Consider the following 12,242-nt stretch of genomic DNA (forward strand, 5'->3'; position numbering starts at 1 on the left):
GGAAAGGAAGTGGCCTAGTGCTTCTGTAACTGGCTGAGCAGTGTCAGCGCCCCAGAGCCCCAGAGTCCTCAACAGAATGTGTTTTCTGCAAAGTCCGTGGTGATTGTCAGTATTATAGTTAAATCTCTTAAACCAGGTGCCTTGTACACATGAAGTAGTCTAGGGACAGGAGAGACTTATTAGTCACACCGTGAATTCACTAATCCTTTGCTTCTAATGAATGACACATTGTAGAGACTGGATTCTGTTCTATTCTTCTAAAGATAAGGATTTTAGTATTTATTTGCTTGTTTTAGCTGACAACTAAGTTTGCTGAACCTGAACTACAAACTCTGGCCTCGGCAGCAGCTAGAATCGAGTTTTAGGTACTGCGTCCTTAGCAGGGCTGCTTGGAGCTTGCTTACACTTTCAGGCTTAGAGGATAGCCGAAGCTTTGGAGCAAACTGATGTACAGACTCTGTGTCTCCCCTTTTTCTTCTTTCTTTCTCTTATTTCAGCTTTGAGCATGTCTTGCTGCTTTTTCAACAGCTCCACGAGGCAGATCCTGGGCTGTGACCTCAGCCTAAGAGCCTTCAGGGGGCAGTGTGCCCAGTATCCCTTCATCTTTCTAGGTCTGTCCTCCTGCCTTTGGTCACTCTACACCGCCTCGGGAGGCTCACTGTGTTATTTGGGGAGGGCTGATGCTCAGGCACACCAAGAATAGAATGCCCACTGGTTTGCTCATAGAATGTTTCTTGCTTTCTCATTCTAAGTTTGTATCTTGAATTTGTTGTTACCAAGCTAGCAGTTAGGGTGGTTTTCCTATACTGTTTTTAGAAAAATAAAACCAAAAATGGGGTTTACTTCTGTTAGAGACCTTCGTGAGAAATATCCCGAGCATATGAACATGTTTGAGCCCTGATCCCTGTGAAGATGTTTAGCCTGGTGATCTGGGTGGGACCTGTCGGGCTGTAAGAATTCTGTGTGCTTACATGGATATTGATTTGGTCAGAACTGTCTGCGGCATGCTTTCTTTTCCACAGTTGTCCTGCTTGGCGCTCTGAGATATTGGGGAGAGTTTGGCATTTGGTGAGAAGGGGTTCTTGGCCACTGTGGAAGCTGGGGCAGCAATAGGTTGTTGTGCCATATCAGCTGTGATGTTCTTCAGGGGCTTTGACCCAGAAAGCCTAGAAAGAGAGTGCCAAAGAGAGGGTGGCCAGCCCCTGGCTATTTATAATCCCTTGCCTGTGCTTAGCCACTGCTTATTTTTAACCACATTCTGAAGTCTGATAGGAGGCGGTCTTGAGCTCCCCCTAGAGGACTTACTGTGCCACAAACAGCAACTTTAACAAAGCAGTGGTTTTTTTGTTGTTTGGTTCTTTTTTTTTTTTTTTTTTTTTTTTTGCCAGCGTCTAATCTACAAGATTAAAATGAAGATTTGGTAAATGATCAGGACTGATTTCATATGCTGTGTTTTTGAGAACAAATCTTGCAGCTGGAAGTGGCCAGGAGCCTTCTGGGAAGAGCAGGCTGTATACCCGTGTGCCTCATTCCTCGGCACTAAAATAGAAGAGAGAGCTGTGACAGAGGCTGTTCTTCATAGATGCTAAATGTTTTTGTGTGATGAGTCAGTCTTTTAAGCTGATTGAATGGGTATGAAGAGAGTTGATGTGTTGGCACAGGATATGATGGCTTAAGAAATTCGATGTCACTCAAGCAACTCAGTAATTTTATTCTCTTATATATTTTAGGATTTCGAAAAAATGATGAAATGAAAGCTATGGATGTTTTGCCAATTCTGAAGGAGAAAGTTGCATACCTTTCAGGTAAACCCTACTATGCTTTCTTTGCCCTGCATCATAGCGGAGTTTGACACACTACACCAACTGCCTGTACCACATAAAGCATGTCAATGGATTTAACCTGCTTGATTCTTACAACATTTTCCTGTGAAATTAGTATCCAGTCATGAGTCAGGTAGCATTGATGATGAAATGTGTGTGTAACTGTCATTCAAGCAACACTTAGCTATTTGCATCAACAAGTTAAGTGAAACAACTGGCCTTTAAAAGTGAATCATGTAACAAAAATGGAAGGCCTATGACTGAATCTGGGTGTGTCCTGATTTTTACCTCTGCCACTTGGTGTGTAGCTTCCTGTTGCCTCTGGGGAGAGGAAGAAGCCTGCTTGTCTTTGAGATCTCCTGGGTAAAGCCCTCTGGCCTACTGTTACTAGAAGTCCTGTCATGAACCATACAGTCCCGAGAGGTCCGCAGGACTGAGGCCTCACTGCCTGCAGAGTGCATGCCCTGGCCTGACCCTGCGCAGCACTGAGGCCAACAGCCTTGGGCTGTCGGGCACCTAGCTGCCACTCCTGTGCGCGTGCAGTGGGAGTTAGGCTTTCTCCTTGAGGTCTCCCACCCAGGAGTGTGCCCCGACAGCAGCCACAGCCGTTAGTTATACCTTGGGGGCACCCATTCACCTATTCCAAAGCGAAGGTTTGCAGGATTCTTCTGCTGTTTCAGCAGGAAGTAATCTGTAGATTGTCCCATACTTTCTGGAAGTCTTCCTGGATGTGTTTCCCTTGATAAATTCTTATTTTTCTCCAACAGGCATGATAGACTGATAATGTATCCTCTTGTACACATTTCGGTTTGTAACACTGCTGGCTGCTTTGATATGTCTTCTGTATCCCTTGGGTATGAATTACTTGTATATATTTAGGAAGCAGTTTCCTAAGGTATTTTTGCTCATCCTGATTTGCTTCCTGTCCGATGATGTGTGTCTTGCATCCTTAAGAAATAAAATTGTGACTTTGCTGAAGTAAATCTAATTGATCATGCATTTGCATGATTAATAGTATAGTGGGAGAGTGTAAGAAGTATATGACAAGAAAGTGCTTTAAATTGTTGGAAACATGAAAAACCTCTCTCCTTAGAATACGTTGAATGTTAAAAGTACCATTTGTTTGTATGTTGTTTTAGGATAATTTGTTGGCAAGTTGTGGAATATGGACTCCTGGCAGTGTCGTGAGCTTCTGATTTCATGGTTTATAGATTGATTTTAAAGTTAATATCATTAGAAGACTCTACTTTTACATTTTAGAAGCATCAGTAATAAAGGCTTAAGGATGATGAGTCCACATGTTTCCAGGTGTACATTTCATCCTGGGCCTGGGATGGGCGCACCTGCTCCTTCATTCCCTCTTGCATTTTTAAGCCTCATATTCCATTTTGTTGTTATTGCGAGCGTACGGAGATGGACATGTAGAGAACGGTAGAAAGCTAAACTTGTTGGTTTTTATTTGTGTCCGTTCTCTGATTAGGAAGTTATTAGATGTTATTAGTCTCTGATTAGGCTGTATTAGATGACATTTTGATTTGTTAAAACTAACACTTTACACTCTAACTAATGAGAAAAATCAGTCTTTCAAAATTTTTTATAAATTGCTGCAAGCCTTAAATTTTGCAGTTAATTAAGAATTGGGTATCTTCGATGGGGAGAGAAGTTTTTCGATTGCAGCAAATTTGGAGTGGAGCTGTGTGGACATGTCAGGGCTGATGGTGCTTCTGCCAGCTGTGCAGGCTGTGTGAGCTGAGTAGGTGATGCCACGATCCTCCCTCATGTCTCCTTACCAAAGGACTCTGCAAGCTGCATTTGCTTAAGCTCATGACTGAGATGCTTATTGTAAATCCTCCTTAGGAATGGAAAATGAGGGGGGAAGTGTTAAACTGATTACTTGCATTTTGTGAGAAGTAATATTTACCTGACTCCATTTTTATTTTCATTTTTTTCTTTATTGAGATCATACAATCTATCTTTTCAAAGTGTGTTGACAGAGTGGATTTTAACGTTTTCACAAGGTTGTACAACCATCCCTGCTAATTCCAGAATGTTTCTATCACCTGCCAGAAGACTCCATGCTCACTCTTCTCTCCCTCCCAGGCAGTCATTAACACACTTGCTGATTTGACCTCATTTTTAAAAACCAGAACATTGGGATGCATTTAAAACGCTCTCCTTGTAAGTGGCTTTTAGTAATCAGATCTGAGGAGCAGATGGAAAGTGCAGTGATTCTAAGAGACACTTACTAAGTAAAGAAGTCTGAAATAGGAAGGATTCCTTCAACTTAATATTTCTAACCCTTTGTTCCACCTCTGGATAGTCTTAAAAGTACATAAAAATACTCCTCTGTGCAGCTAAGATGAGGTTCTAATTCCTCCATTTAGTTTGTGTTACATGAGGTCAATGGCACCTCCAACGTGGTGTTGGAAACCAAGAGTGCTGTGGTTTGAACGTGTCTCTTGCAGTTCCAGCATGGACCTTTGGGATGGTGCTAAGGAGAGTGCCCGTTACGGGGTGGCATGGTGCTGAGAGCACTTTCATTGTGAATGGCCCTGTAAAAGGAGCTGCGCTGTACCCCTTCATCTATGGGAGAAGGACACAGACCTCCCCAGAGAAGGGCACCTGCCAGGGTCTTGACCTTGCTACAGCAGATGCATCACCCAGTCTGTGGTGTCCTCCTGCCATGAATGGGTTGAGATGGTCAGTAAAGCAAGTGTCATGCAGTGTACATTGATTAGTAGTTATATACTGTCTGCCACCATGTGTCGTTCTCCTGCCCCAGGGCTTTAGACCTGACAGAACTCCCAGAAAAACGCCGGGATTAAAACACTGAACTGGGCCCGGCGCGATGGCGCAGTGGTTAAGGTCCTCACCTTGCACGCCCAGGATCCCATATGGGCGCCGGTTCTATCCCGGTGGCCCCGCTTCCCTTCCAGCTCCCTGCCTGTAGCCCGGGAAAGCAGTCGAGGACGGCCCAAAGCTTTGGGACCCTGCACCCACGTGGGAGACCCGGAAGAGGCTCCTGGCTTCGGATCGGCATAGTATCGGCCGTTGTGCTCACTTGGGGAGTGACTCATCGGACGGAAGATCTTCCTCTCTGTCTCTCCTCTCTGTATATCCGCCTTTCCAATAAAAATAATAAAAAAATAAATCTTAAAAAAAAAAAAACAAAATACTGACCTTTTTGGGAAGCAGCGTTTGGCGGCACGTTTGAGCATCGGAAGGGAAGGCAGCAGTGTCAGGATTCCCTGAGCCCTGCTCACTTCAGGTGTCTTGTCTCCTCTGCCCTCCTGCTCATTCTCCTTTGCTGTGGTGGTAGGAGTCCAGCTGCTTGAGCCATTACCCGCTGCCTCTCAGAGTGCATTAGCGGGAAGCTGCAAGTCGAAGAAGCACTGGGATTCCAAGCCAGGCAGTTCAGCACGGAGGCGTGCGTCTTCTCTGGTGCACACCCCGTTCTGTCCTCTTAAACTCCGGATGACTTTCTTCAGCAATGTTGCCCTGCCTGGTCCCGTCACCCCTTTCCTTCAAATGGATTGAAAACACACTTTTTACCCAGTTAAACTTGCACATTTTCTCAGTGGAGTATAATGTAAATTTTAAAGAACCAATTCTATTTTCACCCTCCCCACACTGACTCACCCCTAAGTACCTGCAGCACCAGGAGCTGATCGGGGGTCCAGGCTCGCACCAGGACCACAATACAGGTCCCTATGTAGACAGCACGCATTCAGCTGCCTGAGCCAAGAGGAGGAAGCTGGACTCAGGAACTAGAGGCAGGACTCGGCAACTAGAGGGGGTGCACGACCCAGGCAGGACTCGGCGACTAGAGGGGATGCACAACCCAAGCACTCCATTTGGGGATGTGGATGTCTTAATCAGCCATATAGCTGCTAGCTCGTCTATTTTCTTGCTTTTTAACCAAGGCAGCATTTGAGTAAGGATTCCTTGTGACATGGCAGGTGAGGAAAAGCATTTCATTCAGTTTTGTTAGATAGGCAGATTTTATACAGACAGAAGGAGAGAGAGAAAGTCTTCCATCTGCTGGTTCACTTCCCAAATGGCAATGGTGGCCAAGCTAAAGTAAATTTACTCCAGCCTCTGTATTCAAATTGAGGTGTACCCAAGATATTGTTAGAACTTGTGGGTGAACTCACTGACAATTTCAGGGGGATCTTGTCAAAGACTGCTCACTGTTGCCTCGACTTCTCCAGGTGTGAGGTCGACAGAGCAGCGCGTGCAGTTCGCACACCTGCTGAGTTCTGAGCAGCTTCCTGGGATGGGCGGGCTTGGATTGCTCGCACAGTCGTGGCACAGCCGCCTGTGCGCTGTGGAAGACAGTGACACCAGAGGCAGACGTGTGTGCTGCATGGGCCATTGACGTTCAGTTTCCCTGGGAAATCTAACATTATGTTGCATTTCAAAAACTTTTTAAAACTTAACAGTGGTGGCCCAGAAAAAAAAAAGTGAGATGTCGGGCTTCCCTTTTCCTGGGAGAAATGTTTTAAAGCAAATATTATATACTTTTTAAACTGAAGATGTCTGTGATATGTGTTGATCCATGATTTTTTATGAAGGAGACTAATTCATTTTAAAAGAGGATTACAGATCTTGGAAAGTTGAAAATACTAAGCCACTGTCTGTCATGTCTTGGGAATAAGTGATATTCAAGAAAAATTGGAATGTTTTAGCATAATTTCCATTACCCTAAAAATAGCACTGAATATTTAAGATAGTAACTGGCACTGAGATCTTGGCCTTTATTGCACACTAACTCTTACTTTTAAAAGATTTATTTATTTTTATTTGAAAGGCAGATTTACAGAGAAGAGAGACAGAGAGAAAAATCTTCTGTCTGCCGCTTCGCTCCGCCAAATGGCCACTGTGGCTGACGTGAACTGAGCTGAAGCTGGAAGCCAGGGCTCTCGTTGGGTACAAGGGCCTTAGGACTTGGTCATTCTGCTGCCCAGGACGAAAGCAGGGGGCTGGTTAGGAAGTGGAGCAGCCAAGACATGAACTGGCACCCACGTGGAATGCCAGCATCACAGAGTGGAGGATTATCCTACAACTTTGTGCCTGCCCCTCATTTTAATTGTCTTTTTGTTGGGAAATGTTGCTCTAACAAGAGGCCCTCAAAGCCTATTATTCAGTTATCCTTCAGACATTTGTATTGTTTAAACAAAAAACCCAAACTCAAGACCCCAGTATTAAAAGATCACATTGGTCCTTGTCAGGGAAAGGGCCAGGCTTTGGGGCTGCGACATAGTACCTTTGTCATTTTTCCACCGAGAGCCTCAGTGTCTTTTTTGTAAGCGACAGCATGAAACCTGCTCCCCTGGCTGTGCGAGTGACAGCACGAGGTGCTTGTGAAGCGTGTGGCTCCTGCTTGGGGCAGTTGACTCCTGTTTGTTATGCCCATTTAATGCCTGAATTACTGGGTTGACAATTTTTTAGAGATTTATTTTTATTTGAAAGGCAGGGTTGCAGAGAGGAGAGACAGATTTTCCATGTGCTGCTTCACTCAGGAGGCCACAAGAGCCAGAGCTGATCCAGTGCAAAGTCAGGAACCAGAAGCTTGTGCGTCTCACACTGGAGTGCAGGGGCCCAGGAACCCCAGCCGTTCACCACTGCTTTCCCTGCCATTAACAGGGAGCTAGATTCCAAGTGGAGCAGCAAGGCACAGACTGGGACCGTCTGGAATGGCAGTGTCGGAGGGGGAGCCTAGCCCTCGGACTGGCCCAGCCTTCCTGGGTCGCACCTTGCTGCCTGTGGCTGTGGGTGTCAGACTTGAGTCTCGCTGCTGCTTAGGATGTGAGGAGAATCTGTAGGAACTGTAAAGTGTGTATCAATAAATGTGTTTCTAAAATCTCATCTCTTCTGCATGTTTTTTGGGGCTTTCCTAGAAAAGAGAATCTTTTATTGTTGTTTGCTTGTTTACTTGCTTGCTTTTCCAGTTTTATCTCTGCTGACAATTTTTATGCACAGGAGGTAATTGAATTTTATACTGTTGTTTAAATTTTGAGATCTACTGAAGAAACATGATGAGAGTTATAAAACTGAATGAAATGTCCACTCGAAAAGGCAAAATTTCTTTTACTTTCCTGACAGCCCTGACGGGCGTGATAAAATCAATGTGACAAGGTCGCACACATGTTCAGTGACCCCGGCTGACTTTATCAGTATTGTGTGTATGTGTGTTAACGAGCAATGCATTCCGAGATTTGTACTCCTGGCTTATGACACTAGTTCTTCTGAAGCCTTGTGTGCCTTTATTTTGTGTGTAAGGTAAGAGGGTCAGGGCCATAGAGTCCGTAGTAATCAACATGAAGTCGGGACCGCCCCCACTTGCCCTGCAGAGTGAGAACTTGGTGTACGAAGTATGGCACACGTGGAAACTTTTTTCTTCACCAAACATAAAACTGAAGACTATTCCAGTACGTTGGGAGAAGGCATACGGCCTGCACAGTTTAGACTTGTTCCTTTGAGTTCCTTATGCACAGATGGCCGCCCCTTGTCTTAGCTGAAGCGAGGACCTTGCCTTTTGGCCGGCCCTTCCTTCCTCCCGGGGCGCTGGGTCAGGCGGGTTGCCGGCAGTGCTGGGTGTTAAGGGCGTGTGCAAAGTGCCATCCGAGCTCGTGTGTCTCAGGCTGTTCCCAATGTGTTTGCCTTTTAGGTGGCAGAGATAAGCGTGGAGGCCCCATCTTAACGTTCCCAGCACGCAGCAATCATGACAGAATACGACAGGAGGATCTCAGGAGACTCATTTCATATCTAGCCTGTATTCCTAGGTGAGTTTTGTATTGCACATAGTTGGTGACTTTTGCTCTTCAGAAAGCAGCTGAGTGGCAGCCGACATTCCCAGCTGACGTAGTACTAGATCATCATGTTCTCAGTTTCCACTTTGTGGCTGCGGTTGTCTAGTTTGCTACAAACCAGGCGTGTGTGTATTAGTGGTGGGGTTAAGATTCTCACTAAGCTGGCATTTCAGGATGTGACACCTAAGTAAGAAACCAAGCTGGGTAACACTGATATTTCTGATAAAATACAGGAAATCGAATTGTCAGATACCAGGTGGTGTTTTGGTAATAGACTTCTGCATGTGCTAAACTGCAATTTGTTTAAAAATACTCTGTTGATTTGCAACATGGAATAGGCGGGACATAAAGAGTCTTTATTAGCAGCAATTCAGAAACCCCGTTGGTTCTGAGATTTCATTAGTAATAGTCCAGGGATTGGCTCATGCTTCATTTTACAAGTAGAAGCTGCGAGAGGAGTGTGAGCTGTCGGGATGTCCTGTGGCTGCCTGGGCAAGCCTACCCGCTTCTCTTCTCAGAATGTGCTGCTGACACGTTACGTGTTTAGACAACTGACCGTGGGTAGAGGGTCTTTCACCCCTACATCAGTATGTCCATTGAATTGTTTCAGGTTTTTTAAAAATTATTATTATTTAAAGAATTCTGCTCTGGTGTAATCCAGACACGCAGTCACGCCTGTGGAAGGAGGGTGCTGTGTGGGAGCTGGAGGGCGCTGTGTGGGAGCTGGAGGGTGCTGTGTGGGAGCTGGAGGGTGCTGTGTGGGAGCTGGAGGGTGCTGTGTGGGAGCCGGAGGGTGCTGTGTGGGAGCTGGAGGGCGCTGTGTGGGAGCTGGAGGGCGCTGTGTGGGAGCTGGAGGGTGCTGTGTGGAAGGAGGGTGCTGTGTGGGAGCTGGAGGGTGCTTCCCGCGGAGGAAGGAGAAGTCTCCAGGAGTCTGTTCCTCCCAGAAAGGAAGTCAGCGGCGTCGGCAGCAGCGTGACGGGGCGTTTCCTGAGCCTGAGTCAGGACGTGGGCTGGACAGCTCGGTCGCCTGTCTCGGGCCAGACAGGGGAGCGACTACAAGGGGTGTGTTGAACAGGACAGTGATGTAGATGGTCTTGGGCAGCGTCCTCGGTCTGCGGTACTGACGAGGTTGACAGGCTCTTGGGCCGCGGGGGGATTGCTAGCCGAGATGATGGCCGTGCCCAGTGAGAAGTGCAAGTTCTGCAGGAGCTGCTTCAACCTGACAAGGGTGTCTCTGAGCTCTTGTGTTTACAGGATTCTTTATAAGCAAAGGAACTATTCTTTGTCCTTGGTTTCTGGCATTTTCATGGGCTGGTGAACAACTGGAGTTAGACTTGTGTGTGTGTTACCGCTCCTTGTCCTTTCGGAATAGCAGTGTTTTTATGGCTACTACTTAGGAAGTTTGTATTTCCCACGTTCTTTGCTGATAATGGAAAAAGAAGCAGAGGAATACGGCGGACAATGTAATTTAAAAAAATCCCTGACAACTGAGATATTTGCTACATGGGTTGTTTCTTTTTTAAAGTTGAAGTTAGTATTCAGGTGATTTAAGTTTGTTTCTTTCTTTAGAATACGATATCCACATAGAAATGTGACAGCTTGCCTTCTGGTCCTTGAGCACTGGGCGAATTCTGCCAGTTGTGTCTTTTTCTCCTTTTCCCCCTGAGTATTTTATAACAAATCCCAAATACCCAACTTTGCTGTGTTTACAGTGGCCCTTCATTACTTCACTTCACCACCTAGACTTGCTTTTGTGTTAACAATTTCAAATGCCGCTTTGCTTACCCTCGGTTTAGGCACAAGAAGAGAGGTGGAGCCCAATGCAGTAGCCTAGCGGCTAAAGTCCTCACCTTGAATGTGCCGGGATCCCATATGGGCACCAGTTCTAATCCTGGCAGACCCTCTTCCCATCCAGCTCCCTGCTTGTGGCCTGGGAAAGCACTTGAGGACGGCCCAAAGCCTTGGGACCCTGCACCAGCATGGGAGACCTGGAAGAAGCTCCTGCCTCCTGGCTTTGGATTGGCTCAGCACCAGCCTTTGCGGCCACCTGGAGAATGAATCATGGACTGAAGATCTTCCTCTCTGTCTCTCTTCCTCTCTGTATATCTGATTTCCCAATAAAAATAATAAAATCTTAAAAAGAGAGAGAGAGAAGTGGAGTTAACTTGTAAATGATTCATTTGCTGAATGAATCTGGACCAGGAGTCCAGAGAGAAGTCGAGAGAAATTGAGACCCCTGCTGCTCACACCTGGTACTGCAGGCTCACCTCCAGGCAGTCCTCAGCAGCGGCTGTGCTGTTGGATGACTTGAGTCAAATAACAGGGTTAGCAAACTGCAGCAGCAGCAATTCGTGTTATGTGGTGTGTTTTAGGAGTAGCTCTGTCCATAGTTTGTGAATCTTGCTTGCTTGTTGTGGTTTCGGAGTAGTGTAAGCGCACTTCCTGGCAGTGTATGTGACCCAGGGATCTGTGAGACCCTTTTGTGTGTCCATTACTCTGATTTGAAGCTGGCCCTGTGGCTGTTGCACAGCCTAGTGGCCACAGGGATCCCTATCCACTTGGCACTGTGTGAACGTGTCCTGATGGTGAGAGTCCCTGGGACCGGGGTGAGCTCACTGCTTCGGTGGCTTGTGGTGTGTGCCGTGTGGTGATAAGCTGCGGGTCCTGCAGAGTGTTGAATGAGGCTGTTGCTGTGCACCCGCACAGTGCTTCATGTGTAGCAGCTGTCACAGAAAGCATGGGCCCTTGTCTTTCTCTGCAGTCCTGTTGCCCTTCAGTTACTTTTCTGTGTATGCTTTTCCTAGGCCACATTGTTTTTCTTGCGGATCCTTGCAGACTGTCTCATGGTTGAACATGTGAGCTGAGCAGCCTGGGGGAGTTTAGGTATTAAGCTTGGATCACTGCCCCCTTGCTTGTAAACACACACACACACACACACACACACACACACACACAGCTGGAGGAATAGAGTGGTGAGCCCATTGCCTGAATTTGCAAGGAAACTTGCAGTTCCGTCAGTGGGAGACACGGGTTGCGGCAGCACGTCTTGCTGGGTCATTGGAATGAGAGCGGTGAGTGCAGCGTGCCTGGCGTGTCTGTGGTGGTTAGTATTCTCTCTGCTGGGATTGGATTTTATGGTAATTTTGTTCTAGGACATGTTGCCGTCTGCAGAATGATTTGTAGTGGTAGCTACTTGAATAAATCGCCCAAGTCTATTGTTGCTGATGAAATACTATGGAATTTTCCATTGCTCCCTTCATGTACATTGGCATAGGCATGGCCTTTCTTCAGCAGACTTTCTGCTTATTGGAGACTTGTGCAGAGAATAGGACTTAGTTTTATATAGATTTTCTTTATCTCACAGATGATATGAGACTGTTAAACAACTAAAATAGCTTGGGAATAAGTCACATTTTCCCAAAAGGCACCGCTTCCTTTCTCCCAGGTAGAGCGGAAGCTGAGAGGCCTTCACGTGTAGGCAGTGGGCTGTGTTTGCTAGCTGCATGGGCTGAGGAGCCAGCCCCAGGGTGTTGGCAGGATGCGGGGATGGCAGGATGTTCATGGTGATGCCTTTGACGTGATGAAGACACGTGGTTGAAAGGCTGTG

General features: G+C 46.4%; 1 protein-coding gene across 2 annotated transcripts in view; it reads left to right on the forward strand.

Annotated features, from left to right (window-relative positions):
- Positions 1-12,242, forward strand: part of TRIO (trio Rho guanine nucleotide exchange factor) — a 275,586-nt gene that overhangs the window by 102,406 nt on the left and 160,938 nt on the right. The window contains exons 2-3 of one of the 2 annotated variants that reach the window (XM_040977419.1): positions 1,731-1,805; positions 8,494-8,608. In XM_040977419.1, coding sequence (XP_040833353.1) covers positions 1,731-1,805; positions 8,494-8,608 — 190 coding nt within the window. Of the gene's footprint in view, positions 1-1,351; positions 1,806-8,493; positions 8,609-12,242 lie in introns of those variants that run through there. The other variant, XM_040977420.1, reaches the window with a different exon arrangement.

This window comes from Ochotona curzoniae, unplaced genomic scaffold, assembly GCF_017591425.1.
Source record: "Ochotona curzoniae isolate NIBS_2020 unplaced genomic scaffold, NIBS_Ocur_1.0 contig_2754, whole genome shotgun sequence".
NCBI classification, from domain to species: Eukaryota; Metazoa; Chordata; class Mammalia; order Lagomorpha; family Ochotonidae; genus Ochotona; species Ochotona curzoniae.